The sequence below is a fragment of the Phoenix dactylifera genome, chromosome 10 (genome assembly GCF_051530095.1).
Source record: "Phoenix dactylifera cultivar Ajwa chromosome 10, Ajwa_hap1_PhDact_Kaust_v1.1, whole genome shotgun sequence".
NCBI lineage: Eukaryota > Viridiplantae > Streptophyta > Magnoliopsida > Arecales > Arecaceae > Phoenix > Phoenix dactylifera.
In genome coordinates this window covers 6,454,585-6,472,918 of record NC_143199.1, presented here as the reverse complement: position 1 = coordinate 6,472,918, position 18,334 = coordinate 6,454,585, and the positions used below count along the sequence as shown (strand labels likewise).

At 42.0% G+C, this 18,334-nt stretch overlaps 1 protein-coding gene and 1 pseudogene across 1 annotated transcript; one reads left to right on the top strand and one right to left on the bottom strand.

Moving 5' to 3' along the window:
- Window positions 1–3,019: 3,019 nt before the first annotated feature.
- LOC148702200 (uncharacterized) lies at window positions 3,020–3,593 on the bottom strand. Its single transcript, XM_088705270.2, has 2 exons — window positions 3,277–3,593; window positions 3,020–3,172 (listed from the first exon to the last, which is right to left on the bottom strand). The coding sequence occupies exons 1-2, from the start codon at window positions 3,584–3,586 to the stop codon at window positions 3,156–3,158; spliced, it is 327 nt and encodes a 108-aa protein (XP_088561396.2). The 5' UTR covers window positions 3,587–3,593; the 3' UTR covers window positions 3,020–3,155.
- Window positions 3,594–8,272: 4,679 nt separating this feature from the next.
- The window catches only part of LOC148702199 (25S ribosomal RNA), a 13,363-nt pseudogene continuing 3,301 nt past the window's right edge, over window positions 8,273–18,334 (top strand).

Here is an 18,334-nt window from a genome sequence, read left to right as displayed (position 1 = left end):
ATAGACACATAAACAATATGAATGAAAAAGATGCCCATTTATTATTCAATAATAATAAAGTCAAGTACAAATTTATGTCTCAGAATAAATAATGTGTCTGCCAGATTGGCTTCTAGGGCATACATCTAACAATCTCCCACTTGCACTAAAGCCAATCAGCCATATATCTAAGTCCCATCTTCTCAAGGTGGGCTTCAGTCTTCTGCTGACTTAGCTGTTTAGTGAGCGGGTCTGCCACGTTGTCCGCGGAGTCTACTCTCTCTACCTCGACATATTTCTTCTCGAGATAGTCGCGTATGAGGTGGAAACGCCGCTCTATGTGCTTGGACTTCTAATGAGACCTTGACTCCTTAGCGAGAGCTATGGCGCCATTATTATCGCAGTAGAGTGTGATGGCATCTGATAGCATTACATCTAGCTCTGCAATGAATTTCTTGAACCAGAAGGCTTCCTTTGCAACTTCAGAGGCGGCAATATATTCAGCTTCCATGGTAGAATCAGCAATGATCGGTTGTTTGAAACTCTTCCAATTTACCGTACCACCATTGCACAAGAACATATATCCAGATGTAGACTTTCTATCATCAATATCAGTCATAAAGTCTGAATCTGTGTATCCTTCTACCTTTAACTCCGATGCTCCTCCAAAGACCAAGAACAAATCTTTAGTTCTTCTTAAGTACTTAAGAATGTTCTTCACAGCTGTCCAGTGCTCTTCGCCTGAATTCGACTGATATCTGCTAGTGACACTCACAGCAAGGGCTATATCAGGTCGTGTACACAGCATGGCATACATGAGGCTCCCTATTGCAGAAGCATAAGGGATCCTGCTCATGCGTTGAATCTCTTCAGATGTGTTGGGGCACATCTTCTTGGAGAGATGAATCCCATGCCTTAGGGGTAATAGACCCCTCTTGGAGTTTTCCATACTGAACCTCTTCAGTACCTCCTCTATGTACATCTTCTGTGATAGGCCAAGCAACCTCTTAGATCTATCTCTATAGACCTTAATCTCCAAAATGTAGGATGCTTCCCCAAGATCTTTCATGGAGAACTCTTTTGACAACCAGACCTTGACCGAGGTTAGCATAGGAATATCATTTCCTATCAGGAGGATGTCATCCACGTACAGTACGAGGAACACGACAGCACTACCACTAACCTTCTTGTAAACACACGGTTCCTCTTCGTTCTTGATGAACTCAAACGATTTGATCGCATCATTAAAACGAGTGTTCCAACTCCGAGATGCTTGCTTTAGTCCATAGATGGACCTTTGCAGCTTGCAGACCTTGTGATCACCATCACTGGAAGTGAAACCCAAAGGCTGCTCCATATAGATATCTTCATCAAGATATCCATTCAGGAAAGCAGTTTTCACATCCATCTGCCATATTTCATAATCATGAAATGCTGCAATGGCAAGCAATGTTCGAATGGATTTCAGCATGGCTACAGGTGAAAAGGTCTCCTGATAGTCAATGCCTTCATGCTGACTATACCCTTTCGCTACTAGCCTTGCCTTATAGGTCTCTACCTTTCCATCCGAACCTATCTTCCTTTTATAGATCCATTTACATCCAATAGGTACTATACCTTCTGGTGGATCTACTAAGGTCCAAACTTGGTTGGAATACATGGAGTCTATCTCTGACTTCATGGCTTCCAGCCATTTCTCGAAATCGATATCAGATATCGCCTCGTTGTAGGTATTGGGATCTTGTATATGTTTCCTATCTCCCATGAGGAACATTTCCTCTGTATCCTCTACTAGTATACCTAAGTATCTATCGGGAGGATGGGAGACCCTACTTGATCTACGAGGTGGAGGAGGTACAACGTGTACTGGCTCTATGTGAATAGGTTCTATAGGATCCATTACTTGTTGCTTTTCAGAGACTCTCTCTTCAAGCTCAATTTTTCTCCCACTGCCTCTATCAAGGATAAACTGTTTTTCCAAGAAGACGACATGTCGGCTCACAAACACATTGTGATCCTCTGAGACGTAAAAATTGTATCCTAATGACTCTTTAGGATATCCAATGAAACGAGCACTTATGGTCCTAGGCTCTAACTTGTCCGCCTGCATTCTTTTGACATGGGCCGGACATCCCCAAATCTTGAGATAACCAAGACTCGGCTTCTTACCATGTCATATCTCATACGGTGTGGTAGGAACGGATTTAGAGGGAACTCTATTCAATAAATAAATCGCGGATAATAAGGCATCTCCCCAAAGAAACATAGGCAGATCTATGAAGCTCATCATGGATCGGACCATATCCAATAGAGTCTGATTCCTTCTTTCTGACACCCCGTTGAGTTGAGGTGTACCCGGAGGTGTCCATTGTGAGACTATGCCATTCTCCTTGAGATAGTCCCGGAATTTCCCACTAAGGTATTCTCCTCCTCGATCTGATCGAAGAACCTTAAGGGTTTTTTCTGTCTGTTTTTCTACTTCATTTCTGAACTCTTTGAACTTTTCAAAAGACTCAGATTTGTATCTCATAAGATACACATACCCATATCGTGAATAGTCATCGGTAAAGGTAATGAAGTATGAATAACGACCCCTGGCTGATACATCAAATGGGCCACACACATCAGTGTGTACTAGGGTAAGTATTTCAGTGGTCGTCTCCCCATGTCCTACAAAAGGTAATCTAGCCATTTTTCCTTGAAGACAGGATTCACAAAATGGATATGACTCAGAAGTCAATGGGCTAAGAAGCCCATCTTTCTCCATTTTGTTCATTCTGTCCTCTCCAATATGGCCAAGCCTGAGGTGCCACAAATACTTCTGGTTTATCTCATCTCTGGATCTTTTAGATCCTATGGCATTCACCACTTGCTCAGACACATTCACAGACACATCAATATGCAAGTGATAGAGACTGTCAATCATGAAACCACGTGCAACTAATTTATTTTTGAAATAAATAGAACAGCAGTCTTTATCAAATGTCATAACATGACCATCCTGTGCTAAACATGAAACAGAAATCAAATTTCTGCTAGCAGCAGGGACATAATAACAGTCTCTAAGTAATAAACTAAATCCAGACGGTAATCACAGAGGATAGGTGCCCACAGCTACAGCAGCAACTCTTGCCCCGTTGCCAACCCGAAGGGTCACTGCACCTTCCGCCAGCCTCCTACTTTCCTTTAGACCCTGCATAGTAGTACACAAATGAGCACTAGAACCAGAATCTATAACCCAATTAGAAGTAGAAGAAACCGTAAGGTTAGTTTCAATTACGAGCAAGTCTAACATACCTTCAGAAGGTGTGTCCTTTTTGTTCTTCAGGCTCTCGAGGTATGAAGGGAAGTTCCTTTTCCAGTGGCCGTTGACGTTGCAGTGGAAACATTTTCCTTTGTCATCAGCCTTTTTCTTATGAACTTCCTTCTTAGGCTTTTTGTCTTTCTTGTGCTTCTTTGCAGGCTTCTTATTCTTCCAAGTAGACTTTCTCTTGGAACCAGAAGTCAGCTCAGCAGCCAGAACAGAGCCCCTTGAACCTTTCAAGGCCCCTTCAGCAGTTACCAACATGTTCAACAACTCGGTCTTCGTGCATTCAATTTTATTCATATGGTAGTTTACTATAAACTGACCAAATGAATCAGGAAGGGATTGCAGGATCAGATTTATCTGCAGTTCCTTATGCATGGACATACCGAGCTTCTCAAGCTCCTCGAGGTCCTTGATCATAGTCAGACAATGATCATGGACAGACTGCCCCTAGCGCATCTTTGCCTTGAAGAGCCTCTTGGACACTTCAAAGCGTGCAGTGCGGCTCTGCTCACCATACAACTCTTGCAGGTGAGCCAGTATTTCCCTAGCAGTCTTTATGTTCTCATGCTGGCATTGAAGTTCGTTAGTCATGGATGCCATGATATAGCACTTGACCCTAATGTCGTCATCAGTCCACTTCTGATGCATCTCATGCTGATCATCAGTAGGACGTGCTGGTAGCCTAGGGATATCATTCTCGAGCACATACCCTATTTTCTCACAACTCAGAACAATTTTCAGGTTCCTAAGCCAGTCTTTATAGTTGGTTCCGGTTAGTCTGTTGGTCTCAAGGATTCGGGTCAAAGGGTTTGAAGCTGACATTGTGATCTGTAGAGAGTAAAGATTCTAGTTAGACTTTGTACTTGAACTTAATTTGTTCTAGGGACTTTTAAAACAAATATGCTCCCACTATTTTCTCGAATCCCTCATACTCCCCTGATGGAGAAACGAAAACCCTACGACTAGAATTTTTAGTGGGTACTGCGGTCTCACCGATTTACATGCCGCCTCACCTAACAGTTATTGGTGACATATAAATAGATGAGTGTACAACTCTTGTACAATGCTTCTCAAGCAAATTGCAGTGGTACTTGGTCTCTAAGTCATGAAGACCTCACCTAACAGTTATTGGCCCCATTACTTAGTTAAGTCAGACCCACCATATAACTGCAGAAATAAAGTCGTCATTGGGTCCTCACCTAACAGTTATTGGTGCCCAACCCCACCTTTACCCCACAACATCTCATGTCTAATAGAGAGGTCCAGTCCCCCGATGCAACTTGCCCACTGTGTCCAGCCGAGACAAATCAACGCCGGAAAGACCTTAGCAGCTCTACTACGGTGGAAGACCTATGGACTTAATATTGCATAATCAAGTCTTAGTATTTGCAACTTGAGTTCTTCATAAGAGGTAATCCAACAATTGGCCAGGTAAGCAGGTGGAAGGCTCCCCTTACTCAGAGAGTAAGGTCCTAATTAAGTAACCACCTTATAGGCTTGCCTAGACACCAATTAGATCAATTAATCTAATATGACTAACTCATGTTGGTTCACCCTCGACTGATTAGGGAGGTTTCGATTTAGGTCTCACTCGATCGCGTATTCACATCTCATGCAAATATAAGTCTACCCGCATAATCATAAGCATTAAACATCCAGGTATTTATCAAAAATAAAATTAAATGGTGATGATCATGGATCCAGGATAGGGTCATTTTACAAGCACATGCACGTCAATTGGTTTGATCGTCTTCAACTCTTGACTCGATTTTGATCCTCTAGGTCCAATTGTGATCAACTCCTTGATCCATCTTCAATCAACCCTTGATCTTGATCCGCGCATGTTGAGCTTGTTGATGTACATATCGATCAACCATCGACGTGCAACACACATCACAGATTACATCCCAGATTGCTTTAAAAATTAAATAAAAATAAAAATAAAATTACAACCCTTTTCATTGAGACACGCAGGTCTCTAATACATAAATTTAAGATGCACGCAGGCATCTGAAAATTAAAATTACATACATCACAGAACATCGCAGAACATTTCAGCACATTCAAAGGGTCCATCCATGATCATCACCATACGCATCACATGCATAAAAAATTATTTTCAGATCTGTAATTTAATTGATTATTCCATCTCATGACTTGCTGATCATGCTAGATTTGACTCTAAATATTTGTAATCACATTATTAATGTATTAGAATCATTAATCTAAGCATCCATTAATTAGTATGCAGAAAAAACAACAAGCTAAAAATTCTGCATACTTAATTTTCAGCAAGCATAATCCCTTAAATTTCAGATCTAAAATGCCTTGAAAAATTTAATTCTAATCTTAATCTACATAACCATGGCTCTGAAACCACTGTTAGGATCCCTCATATGCCATAAAAATTTCGAAATAATTTTCAGATTGCAGCGGAAAAATATATGCGGGATCCGTTCATCGCATGAACGTATTTTAAAACCTTTCGTTTGTAGATAGATTAGAATTAAATTATTTTAAACCATTTTAAAATCATTAAGAAGATCAAATCTTCACCTTGTGCGGGTAGATGGTCTCCGCAAATCTGATTTACGTGGTATTTGATCAAGGCTCAGTGGAAGCCGCACACGCGTCCGGCCTCTACAGGTATCCACACTAAGTACTGACTCGATCGAAGCCTTTGGATCTCACCGGGGTGCTAGCTCCCTTGCAGAGATGGCTATGGATGGCTGAAGTCCTCTTCCTTGAATCAACCTTTGATTGGCTTGAGAGGAAGAAGAAGAAGGATGGATTTAGGAAGAAGAAAACAAGACCCGCAGCCTTTCTCTTTTTCTTCCTTTTTGGAACCAAGATGAAGAAGGAAGAGGGCGTCCCAAGCTTTTCTTTTTCTTCTCTTGATTGTGGCTCAAAGGAGGAAGATGGAGAAGGGTGCTCACGGCTGGAATGAGGAGAAAAACATTCTTTTTGGCCGAAATTCCATGCTCCCTTTTTAATTGCAAAGGGATAAAGATGAGCTCCTATTTTTTAGGAGCTCATCCTTATCTCTATTTCATGCCACCTAGGAGGGGCATGCGCCCCTCCTTTTTCTCCCACGCATGGCTCAAAGGGAGGGGCATATTCCCCTCCCTCTTATCCATTTAAATCTGCCACTTAATCAAATTAATGGGTGATTTAATTTGGGTCTAGTGCATGAGTCCAATCCTAGTCAAAATAGGACTTGTATGGACCTATTTCAATTTCCTCCCAATCCTAATCTAATTAGGACTTAATTGAACCATGACTCTATTGAAATCTTCAATCCTAATCCAATTAGGAGTCATGAAATTAATTAGATTAAATTTAAAATTAATTAGGACTTAAGAAAATCCTAATCTAATCAGGACTTGTTCAAATTTCAGCCCTAAGACAATTAGGACATTAGAAATCCTATTCCAAGTAGGACTCTAATTTAATTTGAAATCCTAATCCAATTAAGACTCCATGATTCCCACTCCAAGTAGGACTCATGATCAAGTCCAATTAATTAAATCCAATTAATTAAATTAAATTACAATCCGATTGCAATTATTCCTTCTTCTAGCCACTAACTCTTAGCGGGTTTTCATTTATCAATCTAATTGATTATTTGTGATTCCTAATCACATTCAACCATCGGATCGGTCAATACCTCTAATGTGTGTGACCCCATAGGTTCTATTCTGACTGGTAATGAGATATATTGCAATCTCTATCACAATATCATTGAAAACTCCTTTCAATGGGTTGAAACAATTCCAACTCAACTCATCAGGGTTCATCGACCATCAAGATGATCCCTGTGAGTCTCACCATCCACCAGTGACACCTAGCAGTATGTAGTGGCTACCCAGCAGAATGGAATGATGAACCTCTAGGTGCAGTTATCGTATGATACAGTCCTTCTATCGTGGATCCCTACAGATCGGAGGTCATGGAAAACTCGTCAAACCCCGTCGTCTGTCATATGTCTAGATTTATTTGACTTGAGTTCGATAGTGAAAAACTCTTTCTCCACTTTATATTTCTGCCCTGGCCAAGGTCTTTGAACTCAGTCTAACAAATCACATAGGATCACTCCTCTTCTATCAAGGTCGATAGATTCCATGTAAGTGCATACCCTACTCCTACAGTGAACTTACTGCAGCCAATCTACACTACAAGGACCCATATGGCTAGAGACCATGTATACGTGTAGTCAAACTACAATAACCTCACTGTGAGTAGCCGAAGCACCGCAGGTCAAAGGACCAGTCATACTACTGCAACATCAAGCAAGTCACTGACGAGTGGATAGACATCCAAGTGACTTCTTATCTTGGTCACGCTCAGTACCCTTGTTCTCTAACAAGCACCTGCAGTATCACTTCAGTGTCTCTACACTGTGGACTCGAGTCTCGTCCAGCCAGAAGAAAAGTGATCTGTGCACTGATCGAATCGATCACCGTCCCCGTGATGATCCATTGATCAGGAGCATTTAGAAATTAATCACCAATGATACATGGCTCAAATTCTCAACTCTTGAGAATATGTATCATCATCTTATTAATTCTTTGGACGATTCATAGACACATAAACAATATGAATAAAAAAGATGCCCATTTATTATTCAATAATAATAAAGTCAAGTACAAATTTCTGTCCCAGAATAAATAATGTGTCTGCCAGATTGGCTTCTAGGGCATACATCTAACAGCCGAGGGCACGACTGCCTGGGCGTCACGCCAAGCGACGCTCCTTTCCCCCGGGCCACGATGGGCTCCTGGGGAGCCGGACGCGAACATTGGGCCCCCGCGCCCCCGGTGCGGCGGCCCGAAGAGCGGTCAGCCGGCGGGGACGGACACGGCGGATGGTGGACGTTGATGCGATCCTGTCGCCGTGACGCCGGACCCCAGAGGCGAAGGGCCCCTGCCGCCCCCATCGTGCGCGGCGCCCCGGCCCCCGGCCGGGACGCCGCCCCTCGGATCGCGACCCCAGGTCAGGCGGCGCCACCCGCCGAGCTTAAGCATATCAATAAGCGGAGGAGAAGAAACTTACGAGGATTCCCCTAGTAACGGCGAGCGAACCGGGACCAGCCCAGCTTGAGAATCGGGAGGCCGCGCCTCCCGAATTGTGGTCAGGAGAAGCGTCCTCAGCGACGGACCGGGCCCAAGTCCTCTGGAAAGGGGCGCTGGGGAGGGTGAGAGCCCCATCCAGCCCGGACCCTGCCGCACCACGAGGCGCTGTCGGCGAGTCGGGTTGTTTGGGAATGCAGCCCCAATCGGGCGGTAAATTCCGTCCAAGGCTAAATACGGGCGAGAGACCGATAGCGAACAAGTACCGCGAGGGAAAGATGAAAAGGACTTTGAAAAGAGAGTCAAAGAGTGCTTGAAATTGCCGGGAGGGAAGCGGATGGGGGCCGGCGATGCGCCTCAGCCGGATGCGGAACGGCGACGAGCCGATCCGCCGCTCGGCTCGGGGTGCGGACCGTTGCGGGCCGCGCTGGCGGCCGAAGCCCGGGCGGTCGATCCCGCCCGTGGAGGTGCCGTCGGCACGGCCGGGGATGCGGCGCGCGCCTTCTCGGCGTGCCCCCGGTGTTAGAAGTATGCCCTAGAAGCCAATCTGGCTGACACATTATTAATTCTAGGACATAATTTGGTACTTGACTTTATTATTATTGATTAATAAATGGGCATTCTTTTCATTCATATTGTTTATGTGTCTATGAATCGTCCAAGAAATTAATAAGATGATGATGCATATTCTCAAGAGTTGAGAATTTGAGCCATGTATCATTGGTGGTTAATTTCTAAATGCTCCTGATCAATGGATCATCACGAGGATGGTGATCGATCCGATCAGTGCACAGATCACTTTCCTTCTGGATGGACGAGACTTGAGTCCACAGTGTAGGGACACTGAAGTGATAGTGCAGGTGCTTGTTAGAGAACAAGGGTACTGAGCGTGACCAAGACAAGAAGTCACTTGGATGTCTATCCATTCGTCAGTGACTTGCTTGATGTTGCAGTAGTATGACTGGTCCTTTGACCTGCGGTGCTTCAGCTACTCACAGTGAGGTTATTGTAGTTTGACTACACGTATACATGGTCTCTAGTCATATGGGTCCTTGTAGTGTAGATTGGCTGCAGTAAGTTCACTGTAGGAGTAGGGTATGCACTCACATGGAATCTATCGACCTTGATAGAAGAGGAGTGATCCTATGTGATTTGTTAGACTGAGTTCTAAGACCTTGGCCAGGGCAGTAATATAAAGTGGAGAAAGAGTTTTCCACTAACGAACTCGAGTCGAATAAATCTTGACATATGACAGACGAAGGGTTTTGACGAGTTATCCATGACCTCCATCCTGTAGGGATCCACGATAGTAGGACTGTATCACACGATAACTGCACCTAGAGGTTCATCATTCTATTCTACTGGGTAGCCACTACATGCTGCTAGGTGTCACTGGTGGATGGTGGGACTCACAGGGATTATCTCGATGATCGATAAACCCTAAAGAGTAGAGTTGGAATCGTTCCAATCCATTGAAAGGAGTTTTCAATGATATTGTGATAGAGATCATAATATATCTCACTACCAGTCAGAGTAGAACCTATGGGGTCACACACACTAGAAGTAATGACCGATCCGATGGTTGAATTGTGATTAGGAATCACAAGTAATCAATTTGATTGATAATAAGTTGAAGAAGGAACAAAGGAAATTGATTAATTGGACTTAAAACAAGAGTCCTACTTGGAGTAGGATTCATAGAGTCCTAATTGGATTAGGATTAGAAATCCTACTTGGACTGGGATTTCTACTTGGACTGGAAATCCTATTTGGAGTAGGACTAGGAGTCCTACTTGGAGTAGGATTCATAGAGTCCTAATTGGATTAGGACAAGAATCCTACTTGGACTGGAATTCCTACTTGGACTGGAAATCCTATTAGGAGTAGGACTATGATTCCTACTTGGAGTAGGATTCCTATAATCCTAATTAGATTAGGAGTTTTGAATTAAATTTGGATTCCTACTTGGAGTAGGATTCCTAGAGTCCTAATCGGATTAGGACTTCGAATTCAAATTAGAGTCCTAATTGGATTAGGACTAGAATTAAACAAGTCCTAATTAGATTAGGATTTCTTAAGTCCCAATTAATTATTAATCCAATGAATCAAGATGGCTCCTAATTAGACTAGGATTGAAGAGTTCAATTGAGTCATGGTTCATTCAAGTTCTAATTGGATTAGGACTAGCATAGATTGAACCCAATTGATTCATGATTTGGACTAAACCAAATAGGAGCCCTAGATGCTATTTAAGAGGAGGCTTGGGGGCTGACCTAATTGATATGAGAAGCTCTCCCCTTGTGGCCGTATGCCTCCTTTCTCCTCTCCTCTTGGATCAGCCGCAAGCAAGAAAGAAAAAGATCCATGGTGGTCTCCTTCTTCCTCGTTCGTTTGGGATTCAATGCAAGGAAAGGAAAGGCTGCATCTAGCTTTTTGGATCTTCTTCCTTGATCCTTTCATCTTCTTCCTCCTCCCTCTAGCATTCAAGAGTTGAAAGAAAGAGAGGTGATCAGCCATCAAAACCAATCTCTGCAAGGGATCTAGCACCCCGGGGAGATTAGAGCGATTGGATCGGTCCTCTGCTTCGTGTGGATACCCGTATAGGCCGGGCACTTGAACGGCTTCAAGCGAACCTTCATCCTAAACCACGAACTTCAGTTTGCGGTGATCATCTACCCGCACAAGGTGAAGATCTGATCTTCCTAAAGTTATTAAAAGTTTTTAATCCTTATCTATCTACGAATGGTTTTGAACAACGTTCATGCGATGAACGGTTGATCCCGCGCATGCCTCTTCTGCTGCATCTAAATTTTTTTAAATTTCAGCGGCATGATCGGGGTATTCTAACAGTGGTATCAGAGCCTAGGCTTCGTAGATTAAGGTAAGGATTAATTATTAGTAGGCTTATTAGATCTAAAAATTGAAAGATTATGCATGCTGAAAATTTTCTGCATGCAGATTTTTTCTAGGGTACTGATTTTTGCATGCTGATTTTTATGTGATAAAAAGATGATTCTAATTGCATTGTTAATGGGATTATAAAGTTTAGAATCATGATTAGCATGATCAGCAACCTATGTCATAAGATAATCAATTAGTTTTCAGATCTGAAAATTATAATTGCTGCATGTGGTGATGATCATAGAATTCAAACCCTTTTGGTATTAAATGTAATGACCTGCGATGTGAGCTGTAATGTCATGTAATTTTTCAGATGCTTGCATGCATCTTATTTAATGTTTTGAGGGGCCTGCGTGCCTCCTAAAAGGGAGATGTAATTTATTTTTATTTTTATTTTATATCTGGTTGTATTTCTGTGATGTGATGTACGTCAACGATCAAGTTGAAGACAAGGCATGAGATGAACAGGTGATCTAAGCGGTTGATGGCTATTGGATCAAGAGTTGATCAAGGATCGAATCAAGGAGGCTTGGAACCAATTCAAGAGTTGAAGACCAGTTGATCGATTGACGTGCATGTGCTTGTAATACGACCTAATTAGAATCCATGATCATCACCTATTTAAAGTTTAGCTTTATTTTGATGCTGCGATTATAACTGCCTGTGATGTGCCGTTTGCATGTGATGTGAATGAAAGCCGGGTAGATAGGTTTACATGTGATGTAACAAACCCAATTGAGACCTAAATTAAAACCTCCTCAATCAAGTCGAGAGTGAACCGACATGAGCAAGTCATATTAGATTAATTGATCTAATTGGTGTCTAGGAAAGCATGAAAGGTGGTTACTTAATTAGGACCTTACTCTCTGAGTAAGGGGAGCCTCCCACCTGCTTACCTGGCCAATTGTTCGATTACCTCTTATGAAGAGCTCAAGTTGCAAACACTAAGACCTGATTAACCAATATTAAGTCAATAGGTCTTCCACTGTAGTAGAGCTGCTAAGGCCTTTCTGATGTTGATTTGTCTCGGCTGGACACAGTGGTCAAGTTGCATCGGGGGGCTGGACCTCTCTATAGACATGAGATGTTGTAGGGTAAAGGTGGGGTTGGGCACCAATAACTGTTAGGTGAGGACCCAATGACGACTTTATTCCTACGGTTATACGGTGGGTCTGACTTAACTAAGAAATGAGACCAATAACTGTTAGGTGAGGTTTTCATGGCTTAGAGACCAAGTTGCACTGCAACATGCTTGAGAAGCATTGTACAAGAGTTGTACATTCATCAATCTATGTGTCACCAATAACTGTTAGGTGAGGTGGCATGTAAATCGGTGGGACCGCAGTACCCACTAGAAACCCTAGTCGTGTGGGATTTCCATTTTCCTACCAGGGGAGTGTGAGGAATTCGAGAAAATAGTGGGAGTTACATTTGTTCTAAAAGACCTTAGAACAGATTAGGATCAAGTACAAAAGTCTAACTAGAATCTTTACTCTCTGAGGATTATAAAGTCAGCTTCTAGACTCTTAACTCATATCCTATAGAACAACCGTTTGACCAAACCCAATTATAAAGATTGGCTCAACAAATTTCAAAAATAGTTTTGAATTGTGAGAAATTCGGGTATATGCTAGTCCATGGAATCTCCGTGTTACCAATCCGTCCGATCACTGATCAGCGTAAGACGCTTGTTAAGTGGACGAACAATGACAATAAAGTTAGGTGCTGCACAATGGCATCCATGTCCAATGAATTACAATGCTAGCATGAGAACATGAGACTGCCAGGGATATATTAAATCACCTACAAGAGTTGTATGATGATCAGAGTCGCGCAGCATGTTTTGAAGTGTCCAAGAGGCTCTTTAAGACAAAGATGCGTGAAGGGCAGTCTGTCCACGATCATGTTTTGACCATGATAAAGGACTTGAAGAAGCTTGAGAAGCTTGGCATGACCATGCACAAGGAATTGCAAACGGATTTGATCCCGCAATCCCTTCCAGCTTCATATGAATAGTTTATAGTAAATTACCATATGAACAAGATTGTATGCACCAAAATAGAATTGTTAAATAAATTGGTAACTAACTTAGGGACCTTGAAGAAGTTCAAGGGGCATCGTTTTCGCTGTCAAGTTGGTTTCTACTTTCAAGAGAGAGTCTATTTGGAAGAAGAAGAAGCCTGCGAAGAAGCAGAAGACTAAAAAAACACCAAGTTAGGAAGTTCCAAGAAAAAGGCCAATTGCAAGGAAAAGTGTTTCCATTGCATCATGGACGGCCATTGGAAGAGGAACTGTCCTACATACATGGGAAGCATAAAGAACATGAAGGGTGACAGACCTTCAGAAGGTATGTCAGATATGCTCAGGATACTTAGGGGTTGTTACCTATTGCTAGCAGAAATTTGATTTCTGCATTTTATTTAGCATAGAAAGATTTTTATTTAAAAAAAAATAAATTGATTCAACATGGTTTTATGATTGACAGTCTCTATCACATACATATGGATGTATCTGTGAATATATCTGAGCAAATAGTGAATACCATAGGATCTAATAGATCCAAAAATGAGATAAATCTAAAGTATTTGTGGCACCTCAGGCTTGGCCATATAGGAGAAGACAGAATAAACAAATTGGAGAAACATGAGCTTTTGGGCTCATTAACTTCCGAGTCATATTTGATTTGTGAATTCTGCCTTCAAGGAAAGATGGCCAAATTATCCTTTGTAGGACACAGGGAGGTCCACTGAAATACTTACCCTAGTACACACTGATGTGTGTGGCCCATTCGATGTGCAGGCTAGGGGTTGTAATTTTTACTTCATTTTACCGATGATTACTCACGGTATGGATATGTGTATGAGACACAAATATGAAACTTTTGAAAGGTTCAAAAAGCTTAGATATGAAGTAGAAAAATAAGCACAAAAACTCATTAAGGTTCTTCGATCAGATCGAGGAAGTGAATACCTTAATGGAGAGTTCCGTGATTATCTCAAGGAGAATGGTATAGTTTCATAATGGACTCCTCCTGGTACACCTCAGCTCAATGGAGTGTCAGAGAGGAGGAATCAGACTCTATTGATATGGTCCAGTCCATGATGAGCTTCACTGATTTACCCTTGTTTCTTTAGATAGATGCCCTATTTTCAGCTATTTACTTGTTGAATAGAGTTCCCTCTAAAGTCCATTCCTACCGCACCATATGAGATATGACATGGTAAGAAATCAAGTCTTGGTCATCTCAAGATTTGGGGATGTCCGGCCCACGTCAAGAGACTACAGGCAGACAAGCTAGAGGCTAGGACCATAAGTGCTCATTTTATATGATATCCTAAAGAGTCATTAGGATACAATTTTTACGTCTCAGAGGATCACAATGTGTTTGTGAGCCGTCATGCCATCTTCTTGGAAAAACAGTTTATCCTTGATAGAGGCAGTGGGAGGAAAATTGAGCTTGAAGAGAAAGTCTCTGAAAAGCAACGAGTCATGGATCCTATCGAACCCATTCATACAGAGCCAGTACATGATGTTCCTCAACCACCTCGCAGATCAAGTAGGGTCTCCCATCCTCTCGATAGATACTTAGGTATACTAGAAGTGGATACCGAGAAAATGTTCCTAGTGGGAGATAGGGATCATACACAAGATCCCAAAACCTACGACGAGGCGATATCTGATATCGATTCCGAGAAATGGCTGGAAGCCATGAAGTCACAATTAGACTCCATGCATTCCAACCAAGTCTGGACCTTAGTAGACCCACCAGAAGGTATTGTACCTATTGGATGCAAATGGATCTACAAAAGGAAAATAGGTTCGGATGGAGAGGTAGAAACCTATAAGGCAAGGCTTGTGGCGAAAGGGTATAGTCAGTGCGAAGGCATTGACTATCAGGAGACCTTTTCACCTGTAGCCATGCTAAAATCCATTCGAACATTGCTTGCCATTGCAGCATTTCATGATTATGAAATCTGGCAGATGGATGTGAAAGCTGTTTTCCTGAATGGATATCTTGATGAAGATATCTATATAGAACAGCCTTTGGGTTTCACTTCCAGTGATGGAGATCACAAGGTCTGCAAGGTGCAAAGGTCCATCTATGGACTAAAGCAAGCATCTCGGAGTTGGAACACTCGTTTCAATGACGCAATCAAAATGTTTGATTTCATCAAAAACGAAGAGGAACCGTGTGTTTACAAAAGGGTTAGTGGGAGCGCTGTCGTATTTCTCGTACTGTACGTGGACGACATCCTCCTGATAGGGAATGATATTCACATGCTAACCTCGGTCAAGGTCTGGTTGTCAAAAGAATTCTCCATGAAAGACCTTGGGGAAGCATCCTATATTTTGGAAATAAAGAGCTATAGAGATAGATCTAAAAGGATGCTTGGCCTATCACAGAAGATGTACATAGAGGAAGTGTTGAAAAGGTTCAGCATGGAAAACTCTAAATGGGGTCTCTTACCCCTAACGCATCGAATTAATCTCTCCAAGAAGATGTGACCCAACACATCTGAAGAGATTCAACGCATGAGCAAGATCCCCTATGCATCAGCAATAGGGAGCCTCATGTATGCCATGCTATGTACATGACTTGATATAGTACATGCTGTGAATGTCACGAGCATATGTCAATCAGATCCAGGCAAAAAGCACTGGATAGCTGTGAAGAACAGTCTTAAGTACTTGAGAAGAACTAAGGACTTGTTCTTGGTCTTTGGGAGAAGATCAGAGTTGAAGGTAGAAGGATGCACACATATTGATGATAGAAAGTCTACATCAGAATATGTGCAATGGTGGTTCAGTAAATTGGAAGAGTTCCAAACAACCGATCATTATAGATTCTACCTTAGAAGTTGAATGTTAAGCCGTCTCTAAGGGTGCAGTGGAAATCTTTTGGTTTAAAAAGTTCATTGCAGAGTTAGGTGTAATGTCATCAGATGTCATAACACTCTACTGCGATAACAAAGGCACCATAGCACTAGCTAAGGAGCCAAAGATCTCACCAGAAATCGAAGCACATAGAGCGGCAGTTTAACCTAATAAGCGACTACCTCGAAAAAAAATAAGTACAGGATCAGAGAGTAGACTCCACAGAAAATGTGGCGGACCCATTCACTAAGCAGCTAAGTCAGTAGAAAACTAAAGCACATCTTGAGAAGATGGGGCTTAGGTTTATGGCTGATTAGCTTTAGTGCAAGTGGGAGATTGTTAGAAGTATGCCCTAGAAGCCAATCTGGCTGACACATTATTAATTCTAGGACATAATTTGGTACTTGACTTTATTATTATTGATTAATAAATGGGCATTCTTTTCATTCATATTGTTTATGTGTCTATGAATCGTCCAAGAAATTAATAAGATGATGATGCATATTCTCAAGAGTTGAGAATTTGAGCCATGTATCATTGGTGGTTAATTTCTAAATGCTCCTGATCAATGGATCATCACGAGGACAGTGATCGATCCGATCAGTGCACAGATCACTTTCCTTCTGGATGGACGAGACTTGAGTCCACAGTGTAGGGACACTGAAGTGATAGTGCAGGTGCTTGTTAGAGAACAAGGGTACTGAGCGTGACCAAGACAAGAAGTCACTTGGATGTCTATCCATTCGTCAGTGACTTGCTTGATGTTGCAGTAGTATGACTGGTCCTTTGACCTGCGGTGCTTCAGCTACTCACAGTGAGGTTATTGTAGTTTGACTACACGTATACATGGTCTCTAGTCATATGGGTCCTTGTAGTGTAGATTGGCTGCAGTAAGTTTACTGTAGGAGTAGGGTATGCACTCACATGGAATCTATCGACCTTGATAGAAGAGGAGTGATCCTATGTGATTTGTTAGACTGAGTTCTAAGACCTTGGCCAGGGCAGTAATATAAAGTGGAGAAAGAGTTTTTCACTAACGAACTCGAGTCGAATAAATCTTGACATATGACAGACGAAGGGGTTTGACGAGTTATCCATGACCTCCGTCCTGTAGGGATCCACGATAGTAGGACTGTATCACACGATAACTGCACCTAGAGGTTCATCATTCTATTCTACTGGGTAGCCACTACATGCTGCTAGGTGTCACTGGTGGATGGTGGGACTCACAGGGATTATCTCGATGATCGATAAACCCTAAAGAGTAGAGTTGGAATCGTTCCAATCCCTTGAAAGGAGTTTTCAATGATATTGTGATAGAGATCATAATATATCTCACTACCAGTCAGAGAAGAACCTATGGGGTCACACACACTAGAAGTAATGACCGATCCGATGGTTGAATCATGATTAGGAATCACAAGTAATCAATTTGATTGATAATAAGTTGAAGAAGGAACAAAGAGAATTGATTAATTGGACTTAAAACAAGAGTCCTACTTGGAGTAGGATTCATAGAGTCCTAATTGGATTAGGATTAGAAATCCTACTTGGACTGGAATTCCTACTTGGACTGAAAATCCTATTTGGAGTAGGACTACGAGTCCTACTTGGAGTAGGACTAGGAGTCCTACTTGGAGTAGGATTCATAGAGTCCTAATTGGATTAGGACAGGAATCCTACTTGGACTGGAATTCCTACTTGGACTGGAAATCCTATTAGGAGTAGGACTAGGATTCCTACTTGGAGTAGGATTCCTATAATCCTAATTAGATTAGGAGTTTTGATCTAAATTTGGATTCCTACTTGGAGTAGGATTCCTAGAGTCCTAATCGGATCAGGACTTCGAATTCAAATTAGAGTCCTAATTGGATTAGGACTAGAATTAAACAAGTCCTAATTGGATTAGGATTTCTTAAGTCCCAATTAATTATTAATCCAATGAATCAAGATGGCTCCTAATTAGACTAGGATTGAAGAGTTCAATTGAGTCATGGTTCATTCAAGTTCTAATTGGATTAGGACTAGCATAGATTGAACCCAATTGATTCATGATTTGGACTAAACCAAATAGGAGCCCTAGATGCTATTTAAGAGGAGGCTTGGGGGCTGACCTAATTGATATGAGAAGCTCTCCCCTTGTGGCCGTATGCCTCCTTTCTCCTCTCCTCTTGGATCAGCAGCAAGCAAGAAAGAAAAA